This window comes from Brassica oleracea, chromosome C9 (assembly GCF_000695525.1).
Source record: "Brassica oleracea var. oleracea cultivar TO1000 chromosome C9, BOL, whole genome shotgun sequence".
Lineage (NCBI taxonomy): Eukaryota > Viridiplantae > Streptophyta > Magnoliopsida > Brassicales > Brassicaceae > Brassica > Brassica oleracea.
In genome coordinates this window covers 51,206,785-51,225,150 of record NC_027756.1, presented here as the reverse complement: position 1 = coordinate 51,225,150, position 18,366 = coordinate 51,206,785, and the positions used below count along the sequence as shown (strand labels likewise).

At 35.7% G+C, this 18,366-nt stretch overlaps 4 protein-coding genes across 4 annotated transcripts; 2 read left to right on the top strand and 2 right to left on the bottom strand.

Moving 5' to 3' along the window:
* Nucleotides 1-6,864: 6,864 nt before the first annotated feature.
* On the top strand, nt 6,865-9,168 carry LOC106318407 (actin-7-like). The gene is made up of 5 exons (XM_013756368.1): nt 6,865-7,016; nt 7,496-7,566; nt 7,652-8,045; nt 8,134-8,747; nt 8,837-9,168. Exons 2-5 carry the CDS (start codon nt 7,507-7,509, stop codon nt 8,900-8,902), a joined length of 1,134 nt encoding a protein of 377 aa, XP_013611822.1. The 5' UTR covers nt 6,865-7,016; nt 7,496-7,506; the 3' UTR covers nt 8,903-9,168.
* An 808-nt stretch (nt 9,169-9,976) lies between these two features.
* Nucleotides 9,977-11,064, bottom strand: LOC106319319 (protein BOLA2). The gene is made up of 3 exons (XM_013757602.1): nt 10,973-11,064; nt 10,445-10,467; nt 9,977-10,347 (listed from the first exon to the last, which is right to left on the bottom strand). Exons 1-3 carry the CDS (start codon nt 11,030-11,032, stop codon nt 10,152-10,154), a joined length of 279 nt encoding a protein of 92 aa, XP_013613056.1. The 5' UTR covers nt 11,033-11,064; the 3' UTR covers nt 9,977-10,151.
* A 117-nt stretch (nt 11,065-11,181) lies between these two features.
* Nucleotides 11,182-14,169, top strand: LOC106319318 (meiosis arrest female protein 1 homolog). Its single transcript, XM_013757601.1, has 3 exons — nt 11,182-11,627; nt 11,700-13,035; nt 13,137-14,169. The coding sequence occupies exons 1-3, from the start codon at nt 11,249-11,251 to the stop codon at nt 13,984-13,986; spliced, it is 2,565 nt and encodes an 854-aa protein (XP_013613055.1). The 5' UTR covers nt 11,182-11,248; the 3' UTR covers nt 13,987-14,169.
* Nucleotides 14,170-15,481: 1,312 nt separating this feature from the next.
* LOC106313287 (probable mediator of RNA polymerase II transcription subunit 26c) lies at nt 15,482-17,780 on the bottom strand. The gene is made up of 7 exons (XM_013751059.1): nt 16,864-17,780; nt 16,726-16,794; nt 16,559-16,647; nt 16,365-16,479; nt 16,101-16,277; nt 15,935-16,013; nt 15,482-15,849 (listed from the first exon to the last, which is right to left on the bottom strand). Exons 1-7 carry the CDS (start codon nt 17,260-17,262, stop codon nt 15,734-15,736), a joined length of 1,044 nt encoding a protein of 347 aa, XP_013606513.1. The 5' UTR covers nt 17,263-17,780; the 3' UTR covers nt 15,482-15,733.
* Nucleotides 17,781-18,366: the final 586 nt, after the last annotated feature.

Sequence of the window (18,366 nt, the reverse complement as noted above, 5' to 3'; positions counted from 1 at the left end):
GCCAAGGACCTCGCACGAAGCAGCAATGAAACAGATTCTCCGTTACTTGCAGGGGACTCGTACGCATGGACTCACTTTCAAGAGAGGGAATAACTCGAAACTGAGTGGATGTAGTGACGCAAGCCACAATGTTGATAATGATGATGGTAGAAGTACAACCGGTCACATTTTTTATTTTCTAGATTCGCCAATCACTTGGTGCTCTCAGAAGCAAGAAACAGTGGCTCTATCCTCTTGTGAAGCAGAGTTCATGGCAGCAACTGAGGCAGCAAAACAAGCCATTTGGCTTCAAGATCTTCTTAGTGAAATAATTGGTAAACCATGTGAAAGGGTGGTGATCTACATTGACAACAAATCTGCTATAGCCCTCACTAAGAATCCAGTGTTTCATGGTCGTAGCAAACATATTCATAGGCGATACCACTTCATCAGAGAATGCGTTGATAACAACTTGATCGAGGTTCATCACATCGCAGGAAGCGAGCAACGAGCAGATATATTAACAAAAGCACTCGCAAGGATTCGATTCAAAGAGATGAGGAGTTTAATTGGCGTTGAAGACTTGACAAGAAATGAATTCAAGCTTAAAGGGGAGAATGTTGGAATAAGCTTGAATTAGCTTAGAGAATAAGCTATCCTAATCCCACCGAGATATGGTTTACTAAGAGGATTAGGAAATATTTATAGATAAGCTTTAACTAGTAAGATTAGGAGATATCTCTTCTTATAAATAGGAGTTGCAGAGTTGTTGCATCCCTTAAGAGTTTTGAGATTGTTAGAGAAAGAGCTTAAGGTTTTGAGAGGATTTTCCTTAAGATTAATAAGAGAGCAAATTCTTATTATTGTGATCTTGCATATACAATCGAGAAATTCAAACTATACTAACAGTATATATCAATTAAAACTAAAACGTGTGATTAAGATTGGACTTATATATACATAATTGATTACTTTGGAACTACCCTCTTTGTTTAGTTGTAGCGAATAATGTCATTGAGGAGTCGTTGTGAATGCGATGGAGCAACGGATCCAGATTCTAATTGGAGGATTTGATGTGATATCTCCTAAGATTTTTTAGATGTTAAAGTTTAAAAAAAAAAGGATTTTTAGATGTTCTTTGAACGTTTTTTGGGGGTTAGTGAACTGTTATTGGGTTCGTGCATTGTTCTGAATTTTTTTAAAATAATCAATTATATTCTCTTGTTTATTATTCAAACTTTGGGATAGCTTTATTGGACTTCCATGTGATGATATATACTTTTCACGAACATTAAGGTCCCTTGACTCAACTTTAATTCCTTGTCTCTCTATTACGACTTTAGTTTAAGTCATTTACATTTATTTAGGCGTGGGATATAGATTAGTTAAAAGTTAATAAAGAAAGTCCACAAACGGTAAAAGAATTTGTCTGATATAAAACCAAAGATTTCCAAAAATGCAACCTTTTTTTTCCTTTACATAACGTCAGTGACTCACTGCCCTGGTCTTACTACAAAGAATGTATATAATATCAGTACTTACTAGTACATGGCTTCTATCTTTTGTTTGGTATTGGATGTCTTGTTGTAATATTGAGTTTAGTTTAGATACTATAACTTGGTGACCTGCAGCAATGCTGTATTAATCAAAGCATGCGTGTGCCAATGAATAAATTAATAAGCAAAATTGGCTCACACGATCGATGTGACAAATGCTAGAGTCTATATATTACGATGGATATGCAGCATGTGATGTATTGACGCGTTCATGTGTACCCCTGTCCACGTTTACGTACACGTGCGGTGAACCCCGCCTAGAGAGGAGACCCGGGTCTCTATTATTTTGAATATACTCCCTCCGTTTAGACGTTTTAGAAAGATTATTTTGTTTCAATTTACATGATTGAACGCCTATCTCTGTTGCTGTTTGTTTGTTTCTGGGGAAACTGATCAACCAATTAGATTTTAAAGTTTTTTTATAATTGGTTCATTAATTTTAAAATTATATTAGATCTCGATCCGCGCAACCACACGGGTTTTTGTTTTCATTTATTTTTATATAACCATTTTGTTTTAAATTCTAAATTAGTATATCCCCAAGACTATATTTGCGAAGTGATTTTGCAACACGTCTTTTATACAATCAATTTCATAAAACAAATATGACATGACTACTGAAATTGATGACATGACTTCCGGAAAAATATGACATGAATAATTTCATTTCATGTTGATTTATATTTTTGGCAAACTTATTAGAATATGGTAATAATTCATATATTACATTTAATATTGATTTTTTTTTGGTAAATTTTTTTAAAATATGGTAATAGTTCATACATCATCTATAAAATAAATATATTCATATATAACATTTCAGATTTTGAAATATTATTATTTTGTATACTTATACAATATGTATTACTAAAGCTTTCAAAAATTTCTACAATTTTTTTAAAATTTAAATATCTAATCGTAAGATCATTAGACTTATATATCTACAAATTTTATAAATATTTTTTAGGTTAAATATTTGATAATTATACATTTTATATTATTTTTATTAGTTTTATACAAATTGATTTAATATATATATAATCTATATTAAATGTTAGTAAGAAAATAGTAAAATCTATAATATTTAATAAAATTTATTTTAAATATAAGTTATATTTAAAAAAAAATATTGCACATGGTGCAGGAAAACACCTAGTATTATAATATATACGTGTCTATCAATTTTTAAAACATAAAAAGTTTACGGTATATTTTTTCCATTGAATAGATTGTTTCAAACTTTCACATGTATTTGTATCTTCTTCTATATATATATATTCGGATTATTATTTCATATTAAAATCGTAACTATATAGATAAAGATTAATAAAATATTGTTTTATTTTCATATTCAAAGATATTGTAACATTTCACAAATTTAGAAAGTTTTTAGAAAATTAAACTTTTCGCTTCATAGAAGTATATTATCGAGTAAATAATTAAACATTTAGTTTTTGTTTAATTTTTAAAATAAACAAGGTGCTCACATCAAGGTGCACATGTATGTGTATGTAAAAAGTATATAAAAATAGTTGAGAAATATATAAAGATATTGTTAATTAATATTAAATGACATTTTTGTTCAAAATAATACAAGAAAGATAAAATTAAAATTAATTTAAAATAAAAAGGCCTTGACATTAGTCATTTTTTCAAATAAAAAAATAAAATTGTATCCGTAAATAGGGGTGGGCACATATAGAATATCTGGGTATTTGGATGCATTCGTGTCGATTCGATCTTTAGCCACCTAGACATTCGGTGGCTCGGATATCCGAAATATTTTAGAATTTTAAAAAATATCCGATTTGATTCGTAAATAAAATAAAATTTTAAAAATAATTAAATTTTTTAATAATAACATTTTATTACAAAAATAAAAAATTACTTAACCTTTTAAATTCTAGTACCTAATATAATAAATTTAATTCATAAAAATATTGTAAAAGTGATATAAAGTATAATATATATAACGTATATATATAATTCTTTACATACATGTATATATATGCATATAACAGATCGAATTAGATATATGTTCCTAAAAATATTGGTATTTATGATTTGCTTCTTTTTTGGATATTGTATTTTAGTATTTGATTTGTTTCGTAGAGTTACGGATATCCAGATTTTTTGGTTCAAATAAAAATGGATAACGAATCAAATCAAAATTTATGAATATTTTGCTCAACTTTATCCGTAAACAATAAAAATAATATATATACATAGTTTGGGTTTTGATTCGTTATCTATTTTTATTCGAACCGAAAAATTCAGAGTTTTATTAGAACCATGTATGTGAGTTTTATATTAAAAAAGCGCAAAGTACATAGTGTGAACACATTTATGATTATAGTATGAACGCGTTAACATACTTATTATCAAATTATTGTGAGGTAGACACGTGTCTATTATAATGTGAATGCATTTATCATAATGCTTCTCTTTTAATGTAGAAGGGATTATATAGTTTTAAATTTGTTTTCATTGGTTTAAGGTAGTAAAGATTAATCACTGTTAGATAATATGATTTTTGTTATTTTTAAAAAATCTTTATAATTTTAAAAGTTAACATCAACAAATATTTAAATAATTAACATATGGAGAAATGGTATTACAACATTAAATTAATCTATTTAATTTATATTATCTATAAATCCAATGGATCATTTATTGTTTAAATCCAATTATTGATAGTCCAATAAAAATTTCTGGTAGACCTATAATTTAAATAATAAAATTAGAGATTAAATGTAACATGACTTTTTAGGAATATTTCTATTAGGTCTATTTCTTAAAAATATCACACATGAATCAAGGTTGTGCTTCTGTTTTAATATATAAGATTTTTAAAATGGTTTTTTTTTTACAAAAAAAATAATTTTCTTAAGCAGTAAGGCAAATCATCAAATATTATGAAACAAAGTGAGTATATATTAAGGGGAATTATTATTACATAATATCCATAATGAAAGCATCGACAAACATATTCGTACCAAAAACTCGATATTTTGATTAGTGATTCAACATTATTGATTGTATTATACATTATGTATTGAAAATATCGACGTATTTTTACCAAAAAAAAAAAATATATATATCGACGTATAGCGTTTACCAAAAAACAATATCGACGTATAACTAGCATCCTATATGTTTTGATGTTGGTTGATTACGCTTTGAAATTGGTGCTTTCTCTGTCAAGTCCATTTTTTTGTGTGCACGTCTCTGTCTAGTCTAAAACTAATCATCCAGTTTTTAAAAACGTGTTGTACTCGAAAACAAATACAAATATTCACGTACATAACTTATTTATGATTGTAACTATATCTTCGAAAAACTATTTGATCTCATACCAGTTTGAGATAACGATATATGTTTCATTCCGATGAATCACCGTCAAAACTCTGACAGGTGACAAACTCAACGACCATGAATAAAACCTATCTACAATTAGCTTAAGCAAACAAACAAACAAAACAAAACAACACAACGGTACCGCGATCACATAAAACATGTGTTTCGGTGTAATTCAGATTCAACGTATATTTCTCTGAAGACATGCAATCGTATATAATGAGAAAACATAATATATAAACAGTGACTTATTCACACGAGATATATTTAGTTAGATCTATAGCTAGGGCCGGCTCAAACTTGTCATTGGCCCTGAAAAAAAAAATTTTATTTCCAAACTATTATTTTTTAAAAAAAAATCTGACAGATATATGTTTTTTTCACAATACCAAAGTTTTTTTAAAAATAAATCTATGGAAATAAAAAATACTTTCATATAAAAAAAATTTGGACCCTCTTTTTTATTTTTAATATAAAAATACATGTATTTTTTTAAAAAAATCGGACACTTATTTATTAAGAAATATGAGGACAACGGATTGGGTCCGGAGCGGTCGCACCGCTATCTAAGCCGGCCGTGTCTATATCTTATTTTCGGGATGGAAAATTTGAACTGAGAATTTGTATTTCTGAAGTTTGAATTCAAGCCAGGTCATAAAAGATCTAAAACATTTATTACTGGGCCGAAAAACTACATTTCTAAGCCCAATTATGTTATTGATATTCTTTGAGTCCATTATAATTCGGCCCGTTTGTTTTGATGTACCCAAGGAAATGAAGTCACCTATTTGTTTCCCATCGAAAACAAAGTTTTTTTTTTTTTTTTTTTTCGAAAACAAAGTTTGATTTGAGTAATGATATTTTCATGTTTAAATACGGATAAGAATTTTAACCCCAAAAAATAATACGGATAAGAATAAGATGCTATCCAAAATTTGCAACCACTGTAAAAGTGGAAGTGGGAAGAATGGTCGCTCAACTTATCTTTTCTTAGAATACAATTTACAAATGATGACGGCTTTGGCTTCCCTTTGAATTTACCTTTTTACATCTCTGCTTAAAACAGTTAGAATTTTTTTTTTTTCTGAACATTAGAAATTATATATTTTATGTGAGGTTATTTACCAAAAGTGTAAAGAAATTCAAATCAGAAAACTCCCAAAAACTATTTTGATTATTTAAGCATTCAACCAAACGATCGAGACCACTTTCCAGCTTTTTTAAATTGGCAAAGTGTATATAACCACTTAGCACATGCTTCCAACACGGGGGATGAACTTTGTTTTCAAAAAGATTAGTTTTGTTGTAAATTAAATGATTCCAAAAGCTGATTATAATTCGGAATATTGAACTAATTTAATTTTGGACATGTCTACCAAATAGGCAAATAGTATATATATGTAGACAGAACATATTGTGAGACTACTGCTTACAAATTCCTCATAATTAAAATATACAATGTGTGTGACCCTTGCCTTCTCAAATAATATTCAACATTCACATGCAACACTTGTAAAAAGCTTCCGTCATATTTTGGCACCTCGCTCTTTATTTATAGGGATAGCTTGGCTTCATGCCACATTTTGATACAATACTATCCAAAGACGAATGCTCAATAAAATAAACATAAATGATACAAATTTAAAATTCGATAGATATTCAAAAACAGTCACGGGAAAATATTTAAATTTAAATTATTGCTAAGTTTATGCAATGATCGAGAATAAAATTTGAACGCTGTCCAAACCACAACAGCTGAGCCTAGCCAAGCCGTGGTGATCAGGCACGGCTCGCGGGCTAATTTATTTGAAGTGAATAGCAAAATCAACGGCTGAGATCAAATGGTAATCAATCTAACGGGTGCCGTACAGGCGTCGGTGAGCTAAAACAAGCGTCAAGCCAGGTCAGCATAGCTTCTTTTTCTTAATTTAATTTCGAGATAAATAATAAAAATAAACAAAGAAATGAAAGAGTGAAAAGAAGGGAAAATCCTAGCTATATATTCGCACATGTATAACTCGTTTCACTTTACTCACGAGCTGCTGGCCGCTACTGTTGTTTCTCTGCTTCATCTCTCTCTCTATCCCAAAGCTCTCGAATCGTCTATCATCTTCTTCCTTTAAGGTGAGCTTAGATCTGCTTTTTGCTCCATTAACCGATCGATTTCCTTTTGGTTATTGCTGATTTGCTAGATCTGTCAAGCATGCGTTGAGTTTTACGAGAAAGTTGTTGATATCTTTGTTTGATGTTGATTCAATCGATGTTAGCTGGATCTATCTGAATCAGTCGTTGATTTCTTAGGGTTTATACGTTAGATCTGTGAATTTCTGAGATGATTTCGTGCTTTGATTATATTGTCGATTGATCTACTTCGATCTGTAACGGGGTCGATGCTTATCAGTGAACTTTGACTGTTCTAAGTTTGAGATCTATGAAGTTCACTAAACTCCATGCTTGATTTGATCAATCGGTGAATATTCAGTGTTGTTGTTGAACAAAGTTTTGATGTGCTTCTTAGGCATGTATTGAGTGTTGTTGTTTCTCATAAGAAATAGCATTTACGTCTTGAGCTTATCTGATTGCCTTGGTTTCATTATCTATAGCTTAGTGAGAGATGGCCGATGGTGAGGACATTCAGCCCCTGGTCTGTGACAATGGAACTGGAATGGTGAAGGTGAGTTAAGAAGATTTTGTTTATATAGCTACAACCTGTTGTATTTGTATAACCTTCTGATCATCATTTTATATTATATGCACAGGCTGGGTTTGCTGGTGACGATGCTCCCAGGGCTGTGTTCCCAAGTATCGTTGGTCGTCCCAGGCACACTGGTGTCATGGTTGGGATGGGTCAGAAAGATGCTTACGTTGGTGATGAAGCTCAGTCCAAAAGAGGTATTCTCACCTTGAAGTATCCAATCGAGCATGGTATTGTGAGCAACTGGGATGACATGGAAAAGATCTGGCATCACACTTTCTACAACGAGCTCCGTGTAGCCCCTGAGGAGCACCCGGTTCTTCTCACTGAGGCGCCTCTTAACCCTAAAGCCAACAGAGAAAAGATGACTCAGATCATGTTCGAGACGTTCAATGTCCCAGCCATGTATGTCGCCATTCAGGCCGTTCTTTCCCTCTACGCCAGTGGGCGTACTACTGGTAAGTCCTTAGTTTTATATATTTTTGAAGTAAACAACTTAAAATATGTAAATCTGAATATCTTGCTTGATTTGTGTTTTCCGTATAGGTATTGTGCTCGACTCTGGTGATGGTGTGTCTCACACTGTGCCAATCTACGAGGGTTATGCTCTTCCACATGCCATCCTTCGTCTCGATCTTGCGGGTCGGGATCTCACAGATTCTCTTATGAAGATTCTCACCGAGAGAGGTTACATGTTCACCACCACCGCCGAGCGAGAAATTGTCCGTGACATCAAAGAGAAACTTGCTTACGTCGCACTTGACTTCGAGCAAGAGCTTGAGACAGCTAAGAGCAGTTCTTCAGTGGAGAAGAACTACGAGCTACCTGATGGACAAGTCATCACCATCGGAGCTGAAAGATTCCGTTGCCCTGAAGTACTCTTCCAGCCGTCGCTGATCGGAATGGAAGCCCCTGGAATCCACGAAACAACTTACAACTCCATCATGAAGTGTGACGTGGATATCAGGAAGGATCTATACGGAAACATCGTCCTCAGTGGTGGTTCAACCATGTTCCCAGGAATCGCTGACCGTATGAGCAAAGAGATCACGGCACTCGCGCCTAGCAGCATGAAGATCAAGGTGGTCGCACCGCCTGAGAGGAAATACAGTGTCTGGATTGGAGGATCCATCCTTGCATCCCTCAGCACTTTCCAACAGGTAAACGAAAACAAAACGATTCTACCTCTTTTTTAAGAAAGCATTGATATTGAAACATGTTTTGCTTCGTGTGTGTGTGTGTGAAACAGATGTGGATCTCGAAGGGAGAGTACGATGAGTCTGGTCCATCGATTGTCCACAGGAAATGCTTCTAAGTGGTTTCTTGTCTCTCGTTCGTGGTGGTGAGTGTTGGTTACAAATCTATTTCCCCCAAGTTGGAGATGGGAAGTGAAACTATCTGTTGTTATGTGGTTGTTGTTTTCTTGGGTCTCTTTTAAAAACCTTCTCTCGAGTCTCTGTGTACTTTAGTTTTACCTCTGTTTATTATTTTCTTAGGATGCTTTGTGATGATCGTGGTTTTTTTGTCCTTATTAAGCAAAAAATATCATATTCTATTTGGTCGATGTTTTTGATTTTTTTATTCGTCATTGAGAACACTTTTATTTGTGTGCAACACAAATTTTTTGTATCAAATTGTCTCTTAAACCATAACGAAAGTTCACGTTGGATTGAATGTGAAATTCGCAACCCGGGCGTCTAGCTCTGTTGGTAAAGGACTCACAGCTGTGAGCACCGCCACCTGGGTTCGATTCCCGGCCACTGCGAATTTAACATTCGGGCCGCAGCGACACAGATTAGTCTCTTGGGCCTGGGAAGCCTTTGGGGGAAACGGGGTATAATTCAAAAAAAAAAAAAAAAAAATTCGCAAAACCGCTTCTTTTCAACGTTCCACAGCGGTGGAAGCACCGTCCGTCCTCCTGTCAACTTTGGTAACGTCTTTTCAACCCCGTTTGCTACGTTTGGAGACTTAGCTTAGCCATCGTTTTTATTGGTGTAAAAGCGTATATTATTGGTTACGCTTTTGGATTTTTCCATATAATATTATTCCTTTCCAAAACACAAAATGTCTAATACATCGCAATCTGCGTCTTTCTACAGAGTTATAATTAATTAGACCCCACCATTTGAAATACTTGAAATGGTCGGTGCAACCAAATCACCCAACAACTTTAATCGATACTTTGAAATAAAATCGATTGAACAACTCATATACACACACACAAAATCGAGTACAATCATAGACTTTCTCTATAATCTCCAACTTCAATGTTACAGCGTTTTACTGCCTATCGAAATTTCAAAAAAGCCTGATGTCTTGCTCATCAATGGGCTTTGTGCCAAAGCATACAGTGTAATAATGGTGTCTGCTAATTCATAAACTCAAGTTATGGATGTCCAATAGTACTGTTAAACTGATCTGAGCCCAACTGAAACCGTTTTACAAGAAATTAAACTGAAACTCGCATAAAAATAGTCTTGCAGATTTTGCAAGTAACCACGAAAAGTATCAAACATAGTCATCATGCTCTTGTTCTTTTCTCACAAAACCTTAAAAACAGAGTTTCAAGCGTCTTTAGCTTGAGTAGCAGAGTCTTGTGAAGGCTTCCATTGTTGTGGGGTCTGAGCTTTCTTAATAGAGAGAGCATGAATCTCCTTCATTTCTTCTTCAAGTGCAGCATTCACCATACGGTGCCTCTCCAGCAATCTCTTCCCTTCGAATTGTTCAGAGACAACCTCCACTTCAAAACTCGAACCACAACTGCAAAAGAAAACGATTTAGCTTAAGATTAAGAACAAGAGACTATGCGAAAAGCTAGAGATTTAAAGATATTTGATACTGGGAACCCTGTACTTACCCTCCAGATATGTCATTGACTTCCTGGTACAACAATAAAATGAGATAATGTCAGTAAAAAAACTTCAAAAGAAGGTAAACCTTCACAGTTCACACATATTAATACTCTCAACTTCAATCTTCAGAAGTTGTAAGGCAAAGAAACTACACACCCCTATACATAATTCATTTGGTTCTGAGCTCGAATTCACAAACAAGTAACCACCACATACAAAAAAAACACTCAGCTCCTAATTTTCTCATACATAACACTCTCCATTGTCAGAACCTAAGTTCATATCAAATCACTCCTAACTACGCAAACAAACACGTTTTTTTTTGTATCTTGTGTTTCATAGCACAAACCATCTCCAGATGCTTAGACTACAAAACATAATACCACCACGATGAATTAAAAAAAACCCAGAGACAACATAGAACTAAGAACATCCTTTTGATCCAATTATTTCAAGTTTATAGAAAAAAGCAGAAACATATATACAACTGAAAGAAGAACCAATCAAGAGATCAAAACTGGAAGAAGACTAACGAGATGAATAGGCTTGAGTTTCGAAGTCAGCGAAGCTTCGACCTGTTCCTTCGTCACCATCCTCTCTCTCTCTCTCTGATAACAATGAATGTTTCACAACCCTAATTGCAATCTTATCAAAATTAGAATAATGAGTGGTTTAGTTAAAATTCGGTTTATTTCGGTTTAAGTTTCAATTGGGATTCGATTTTGGTTAACGACGGATAGAAAATAGGGTTTAAGCATCGTCTCCCTCACTCCTAAACCCCTCCGCGACCTCTATTCACTCCTCCGACCATGAGATTTCGATCTCTACCGTCAAAATCCCTCCTCTTCCGTCTCTCTCTTCTCCCTCCCCGTCGATTCTTCACCAATTCATTTTCCACCACCGCAAGCTCCCCCTCCGGATCCACCCTCTCTTCCTCCTCTCGGCGCCACCACCACGACGAAGACTCCCGATCCGTCAGAGTCGCCGTCTGGTGGGACTTCGACAAATGCACCCTCCCGGCGACCGCCAACGCCTTCAAGCTAGCCCAATCCATCACCTCCGCCATCAGAAGCAGCGGAATCAAAGGTCCCGTCACAATCACAGCCTTCGGAGACGTTCTCGACCTCCCCAGATCGAACCAAGAAGCTCTCTCCTCCACCGGAATCACCCTCGCCCACGTCCCTCAAGGTTTTCGTCTATTAATCTATTCTCATAATTGTAATATCATAATAAATTAGCTTTTAAAAAAAAATCATTCAGGTGGGAAGAACAGTGCGGATAGGGCTCTGATCACGGATCTGATGTGCTGGATCTCTCAGAATCCACCTCCAGCTCATGTCTTTCTAATCTCAAACGATGAGGGGTTCGCGAGCGTGTTGCATAGGTTGAGGATGAGTAACTATAACGTTCTCCTCGCGAGTAAATCATCTGGTGTTTTGTGTAGTGCTGCTTCGATTATGTGGGATTGGGAGGGTTTGATTAAAGGAGATAATTTTAATGTTAAGTATTTTAACCAGCCTCCTGATGGTCCTTATAACTCTTGGTATGGTCACTATAGAGCTCCTCTTCTTGATCCCTTTGCAGCTACTACTGAAGAAGAAGTGTCTGAGTTTAGTTCTGTTAGTAAAGCTCGTTTTGTTCCTAAAGAAGTTGTTGAGAAGATTCGTGTGGTGTTGAGGTTGTATCCCAAGGGGGTTTCTGTTTCTGAGCTGCGTGCTGAGCTGAGTAAGAGCAACGTGGCGTTAGATAAAGAGTTTTACGGGCATAAGTCTTTTGTTCGGTTTCTGCAGTCAATGCCTGATGTGTTTCAGGTTAATAGAGGAAGTGATGGTTTGTTTGTTGTTCGTGCTGTTGCTGAGAAGGCGATTCCTAAGCGGGTTGATTCAAGTTCTGCCGTTGATGAGAAGATTAAAGAGAAGGTGTCTGCTAATGCTTCGACTCCGAAGTTAATGACTGATGTAGAAGTTGGTGGTGATAAAAGGAAAGGAAGAGATGTCTCGCTTAGAAAGAAGCAGGAGAGTGATAAGAATGTCAAGGAGAAAGCGACGGAGAGTTCTCAAGAGTCTGTTCTGGTCGGCCAGAAGGACGGTAAGGCAGATGAGAAACCTGTGGAGACGAATCAAGTCCCTGTTATAACGGGAAGTGAAGATTCCGTAGAAGATGGATTTTTTCACAAGCTGAAAAGAGTATGGTCTGGTTCACCTGAGATGGAATCAGAGCGTAAGACAGAAAACAAAAGTGGAGACAAGGACGAAGGGGTTGTTAATGATGGCAAGGCTGAGGATAAGGACTTGAGATCATCGAGTCAGGGAACTGATTTCTCGTCCCAAATCTCACCTTATTTTGTCAGTGAATCTGTAGAGGATGTTAAAACAGGAACTGATGTAGTAGGCAGTAGTGATAAAAATGCAAGTCCAGGCTTTTTCAGTCAGCTTCTGAAGAGTTTCAAGTTCTGGGGAAGAGACACAGACTCGAGTGAGAATCAGAAGCTAGTCCAAGTACATGACATTTTCGCAAACGAGTCTTCCTGGGATGATGTTGAATCTTTCATTCATTCTCCAAGAGGCTTTATCATTGTTTCCCACTCAAGGACAAGGTTCTTACCCATTCTTCCTTTTGGTTCTTGCATTAGCCATTGTTGTCTTTCAGGGAAGAAAAGTATTTGGCTCACATTATGTTCTCTTTTCAACCTTTCAGGGAAATGATAGCTAAAAATCTGCAGAGGGAAGGGCCATCGTGCCTTAAACAGCTTGATGAGTCAACCATGCTTCATTTACTTACCTTATTGATATCTCATAAGAAATGGATTGAAGAAAACCCCTCTTCTTCCCCACCATTCAGCGTCATCAAAGCCTCTAGCCCTAGCCACCACGGTCATGCTTCAAACGGTTTGATCTCAATATTCTCGGATTGTGCAAAATCACAAGACGGTGAGAAAAAGTCCAAGAACGTCGCTCATGCTGGAGTCTCTGTTGGTTGCAGAAGTAACGCCCTTGCTGATTGTGAGAAGCTGATAAAGAAGATGACAGAGAAAAGCCCTGAAGGGTACAGCTTGATTCGTTTTAGGAAAGACTTTTTAGAGGAGTACGGGTACCATCTAGCTGTTGAGAAGCTCGGTTACAAGAATCTACAGTCGCTGATACAAGTGATGCCTGGAGTGAGAATATCATCTGGATACGCTCTTCCTTCAGCTTCTAGTGGTAAGTCTACTACAAAAGAAGATGAGTCTGACTCATCATTCGAGGAGCTAGGTCCAGTTTCTGAAGCAACGAGTAATGACAAGACGACCAGAAAGCTTTCAGTGTATGAACCATCTCTCTCGGAGGATGAAGATTCTGGTTCAGAGAGAGATATCCCGAGGAAGAAGAGGCAGGTGATGAGTGAAAATGATAAAGATAGCTCGTTATTGCAGATTCTGGATTCTTATTACAAAAGCAATGGGGAGGTTAAGATGGATAAACCAGAGGAGAGGAAGATCGTGAACAACATTAGGAAGCCAAAGCCTTCAAAGACATATTCTTTTGTTAAAGATTCAGAAGTCCAGTGAGTACAAGAGTGTGGTTTATAGTGAAGAATCTCCCGGGAAATTTAGTCTTGTCTAAAGCCGGTTTGAGATTTGGTCTATGGTAAACCGAACCCTGTTAAGGGGAATAAGGTCATACTGATACAAACTTTAAAGTTTAAAGTGTAGTTTAGTGTCTATGAAGATTCCATTATCTAATACACAGTTGCTTGCATTAATTGGTGGTTTATATTTTTCTATTTTCTTAATTTAAATATCACGTGGTATCCATCAGGTCTGGGATGAATCGGGTATCCAGACAATTTTAAGATATCCGGATCCGGATCTTTATCCGGCGGATTCATAATTTTATTATCTTTATCCGAATCCGGGATTCTCAGATATCCGGGTGTCGAATATCCTTCTAAAAATTGTAATATCCGGCGGATATCCGGATCCAGATTTGGATCCTTAAAATAAATAAAAAATAATATTAATATATATAAAATATTAACAATAATTTAAAAATAAAAAAATATATAATGTTTTAGTTATTTCTATGTATAGTATTACAAAATTTACATAATATTTATACATACTATTATAAAAATAAAAATATACTAAATAAAATTAGTTTTTGTATATGGATATTACTATTTTTAAAATAGTTTTTAATAAAACTTACGGATCTGGATATCCAGACTGAAAAATCAAGATATCCTGATCCGCCTTTGATGGATCCAACATTTTACTATCCGGATCCGGATTCGGCCGCTCCGGATATCCGGATTTTCGGATCGGATCCGGATCGGATCTCGGATTAAAGTTGCATGCCTAGTATCCATGAAGTATATAATATTGATAAGTAGGTGTTAAACACGTCAACGAAACCCTGTTTAAAATTAGTACTTAATCTAATAAAGTTTCAAATGAAATTGTGGCGTCCATGTGGAGTTGCTTGGTGGATTATCTTTGCCACTTGAGTCTTCTGAGTGGACACTTAACAATAGATAAACAAAAGAGATTGATCTAATTAATTAATCGTAATTTTGTCTTGTTCCCTTAAAGTATGCGAACATTAGTTATTATCAATTCCGCGTATAGATGATATAAACCATAGTTAAAGAATACAGCTCATGCCTTATCCACAATGTCTCAGTCAAAAACATAATAAAAATGTGTCTCATTCATCACGGCGGGTCTCAAGGCTATAGCATAAAGTCAAAAACAAAACGAAAAACGTTTTTTTTTGTTGTTGTTGTTGTGTTTCGATTTATTAAATCTAAAACAATTTTTTCACAACCCTCAAACTAAAAGATAAGCTCAACAAAGATTACAATCCTCACTTTACATTGATCCGTTTATTAGACATTTATTTACATTGACAGCAACTGAATAAAAAAATTCCAGCAAACTGTGAATCTGCACAAAAATAAACACTAAAAATATCAGTTATTTAGATATAAATTGGCATTAAGCAAAAGAATCAATTCTTAAGAAAAGAATTAGATACAAGCATCATTGTGTAAACACACAAATATGGTAAACATGATTTTGAGAATATATTATTCATAAAATCCAACAAAGTTATGTTCTTAATCAGCAAATAAAAAATATAATAACAAAATGGAAAACAAGTGTACCCACCAACTTAATTCCAAACATTTTTTTTAGATTTCACCGTCTTTCCTCTTGTGCCTGTCTCAAAAAAAACAGAGCTTTGTTCTCTGTCTTTTAAATTCCTCTACTAACTCGGTTCACTCAATTCTCTTCATCATCTTCTTCATTTAGTCTACCAGTGTCTACCACCTCCCTGAGAACTCCCTCCTTTTCTTGGGAAAAATCCACCTTTCTTGGGTTTAGGGATCTCATGAATGTCCATAACCTGTATAGTCCTTTGCTTTTTAGCTGCATTGTCAGGCCACAAAACAATCAGACTTAATAGAGATCTTAAACTAAAACAGAACAAGATTGATCCGAGTTTTATTAAAACCATTCTCAGCTTGTCTGTAGTTTTGTTGTAGTCTTTTCCGAGCAGAGTCAAAATCAATTTCTTTATGCTCCTTCTCCCTCTGTAATTCCCCAAGAACCAAACTGGCATTAAGCATTAGAGAGACTTGGAACACCGATAACTAAGATCCTTGTTTGGCAAAATGTACCTGAATGGGTTGTTGTTGAGAAGGAGAAGGACGAGAAGGTTTAGCAGGAGAAGGAGATTCTCTCCTAGGAGGAGGAGGAGGAGGAGGAGGAGCAACAGGTCTAGGCTTCCTCTCTGGCTTAGTGATGTTACTATGCTTGCTTGCTTGAGGAGCTGGCGAATACCCAAAGTCAGGAACCTGCACACAGAAGAAAGACAAGACAAGATAAGAGTTGAAGAAACTCAAAGATAAAACCAATAAAACAAAAAGGGTTTTTGGTTTTACCTGTTGGTGGACAGCTCTCTGCTGCGGTGAGTCCTCATCAGCTATTAAACTAGGAGGATGGAGATCACCAGGCTGGTTGAATTTGACCCATTCGTCCACTGTTTCTTTCCATTTTCTGCAAGAGAGACAACAGTAGAAATCAAAGAGAGTGTGGTTTACTAATGAATATTGAGAAGAGAGAAAAAGTTTTTTACTTGACAAGTTGTTTAGCTAATCTCCGAACTTCGTTGGATGGATGCTTCCGGACTCGATCTCGATTCACATACCTCCCAATATCAGTTTCCTAAAAATTTGACCAAACAAGAAACTATGAAACAGTTGAAGAAGCAAAGAGTGTGTTGTATTCGAATTTGATCTCAACCTGAAGAGCTTGGAATGTTATCTCCATATCTTCCAGATTCTGAAGCAACTCCACCAAAGCTTCTTCACTCTGAAACCACCAAAACTAATTAAAATCCTTTTTTAAAAAACATAAAAAGAATCAATCTTGAGATTATACCAGATAAGGTTCTTCAAGCTTCTCCTTGATTTCAAGAATACTCTTCTGCTCATCATCAAACAAACCAGCAAACGGATCCTCATCGTCGTCATCATCATCACCATTAACTGATTTCTCTCTTACTTCTTCTCCTTCTTCTTCTTCCTCCGTCTCCTCGTGAACCCTCCCATTAGCCCTAGCACCAGCCGCAGCTTCCACAACGGTTCCTCCGCCGCCATAATCGCAGTTTCTACACTTGTTGGCCATGGAGGTCGCGTAGAGACGCTCGACGATGTTATCTCTCCTCTGCTTCAGCTCGTGACCGTAATCAAGCGACGCCACGAGGATCGCAGTGTCTATAAATGTCCAAACATCGACACCGGCGTTGTCCATAACCGTCCGGAAATCATCCAAATCCATTACAGCAATTCGCAAACAAGCTCTCAAATTTTGAAACTTTAATTAAAAAAAAAAAAAAACAGAGCAGCTGGTTTGTTGTTATTACAGCACCAGATCTAAAAATCCAATACGATTTGAGAATCGAAAGATTCAGATTGAGAAAGTGATAAGAATCATCCGATCAAAGGGAGAGCCTTGAAGCTTTACTGTTACGAGGAACAGAGAGATTGAAAAAACAAAAAGAAAAAATGAAACAGAGGTCACGAATCAGTAAGGAAGAAAAGAAGATGAGAAATGGGAATATTCCAAATTTGAGGCTTTAGAATTTGTTTATTCCTTTTCACTCATTCTTCTCCAAGTTTTCTTTTTTTTTTTTTCCTAAAATATTCTTCAGACAAACCAATTGCAAAAAAAAAAAACAAAGGGGATTAAGGATGATGCTCTTGTCCAGGACAGAGACCAAAGCAAAGCTAGTTGGTTTGTTGTGGTTGGGGGAGATGAACAGCTTATGGAGAGAGAGACAGAGAAAGTTATCAATAATGGCGTTTACTTTTGGAAGAGAAAACGGAAATTAAAAAAAAATAACAACACGATGTTCACACTTTGGTTATTGGGCCTACGTTAGGCCCAAAGTAAGTGGAGACAAAACGGAAGCTGGAACGAAATGAATGTTTTACATACTTTAGTTAATGGGCCCTACAAAGTGAATCTAACGATTCCCGGTTGGACTGGTCCGGTTTTTGAAAACAATTGCTAAAAAAGGATGGTTTCATCTGTAATTATTGTTGAGAAAAAAATGTTTGGTAAGCACGAATGAGTCAAAGTCAACGTGACTTTTTTGACTGGAAACTTTTGGAGGCATTCAAGTCATGGAGCGTCGTTGTCCAGTGAACTCAACGAGAAGTGAAGAATATATAGAACTTTTATTTTATTCAGAAACCAACCAATACGTGATCCTATTTTTAGCCAATGTGCATTTTTTTTTTTGTCATCTGATGGATTAATTTGAAAACACGAAAGTTTTTACACAAGCCGGCAAGGAGCACATTCCTTCCGGAACCATAAGCCGGCAAGGATCACAATCCTTCCGGAGCCAGACGAAACTACAAAGGCATGAATAAAACG

Bases quoted from the DNA above. Each gene is read 5' to 3' on its own strand.
- LOC106319319 (XM_013757602.1), bottom strand. From the start codon at position 11,032: ATGGTGACGAAGGAACAGGTCGAAGCTTCGCTGACTTCGAAACTCAAG. The intron at 10,468-10,972 runs GTTAGTCTTCTT...TTGTTGTACCAG, and splicing joins AACTCAAGCCTATTCATCTC to GAAGTCAATGACATATCTGG. The intron at 10,348-10,444 runs GTAAGTACAGGG...TTTCTTTTGCAG, and splicing joins GTCAATGACATATCTGGAGG to TTGTGGTTCGAGTTTTGAAG.
- LOC106318407 (XM_013756368.1), top strand. From the start codon at position 7,507: ATGGCCGATGGTGAGGACATTCAGCCCCTGGTCTGTGACAATGGAACT. The intron at 8,046-8,133 runs GTAAGTCCTTAG...TTTTCCGTATAG, and splicing joins CGCCAGTGGGCGTACTACTG to GTATTGTGCTCGACTCTGGT. The intron at 8,748-8,836 runs GTAAACGAAAAC...TGTGTGAAACAG, and splicing joins CCCTCAGCACTTTCCAACAG to ATGTGGATCTCGAAGGGAGA.
- LOC106319318 (XM_013757601.1), top strand. From the start codon at position 11,249: ATGAGATTTCGATCTCTACCGTCAAAATCCCTCCTCTTCCGTCTCTCT. The intron at 11,628-11,699 runs GTTTTCGTCTAT...AAAATCATTCAG, and splicing joins CCTCGCCCACGTCCCTCAAG to GTGGGAAGAACAGTGCGGAT. The intron at 13,036-13,136 runs GTTCTTACCCAT...TCAACCTTTCAG, and splicing joins GTTTCCCACTCAAGGACAAG to GGAAATGATAGCTAAAAATC.
- LOC106313287 (XM_013751059.1), bottom strand. From the start codon at position 17,262: ATGGATTTGGATGATTTCCGGACGGTTATGGACAACGCCGGTGTCGAT. The intron at 16,480-16,558 runs GTAAAAAACTTT...TCTCTCTTGCAG, and splicing joins TTAGCTAAACAACTTGTCAA to AAAATGGAAAGAAACAGTGG. The intron at 16,278-16,364 runs GTAAAACCAAAA...TTCTGTGTGCAG, and splicing joins AGAGAGCTGTCCACCAACAG to GTTCCTGACTTTGGGTATTC.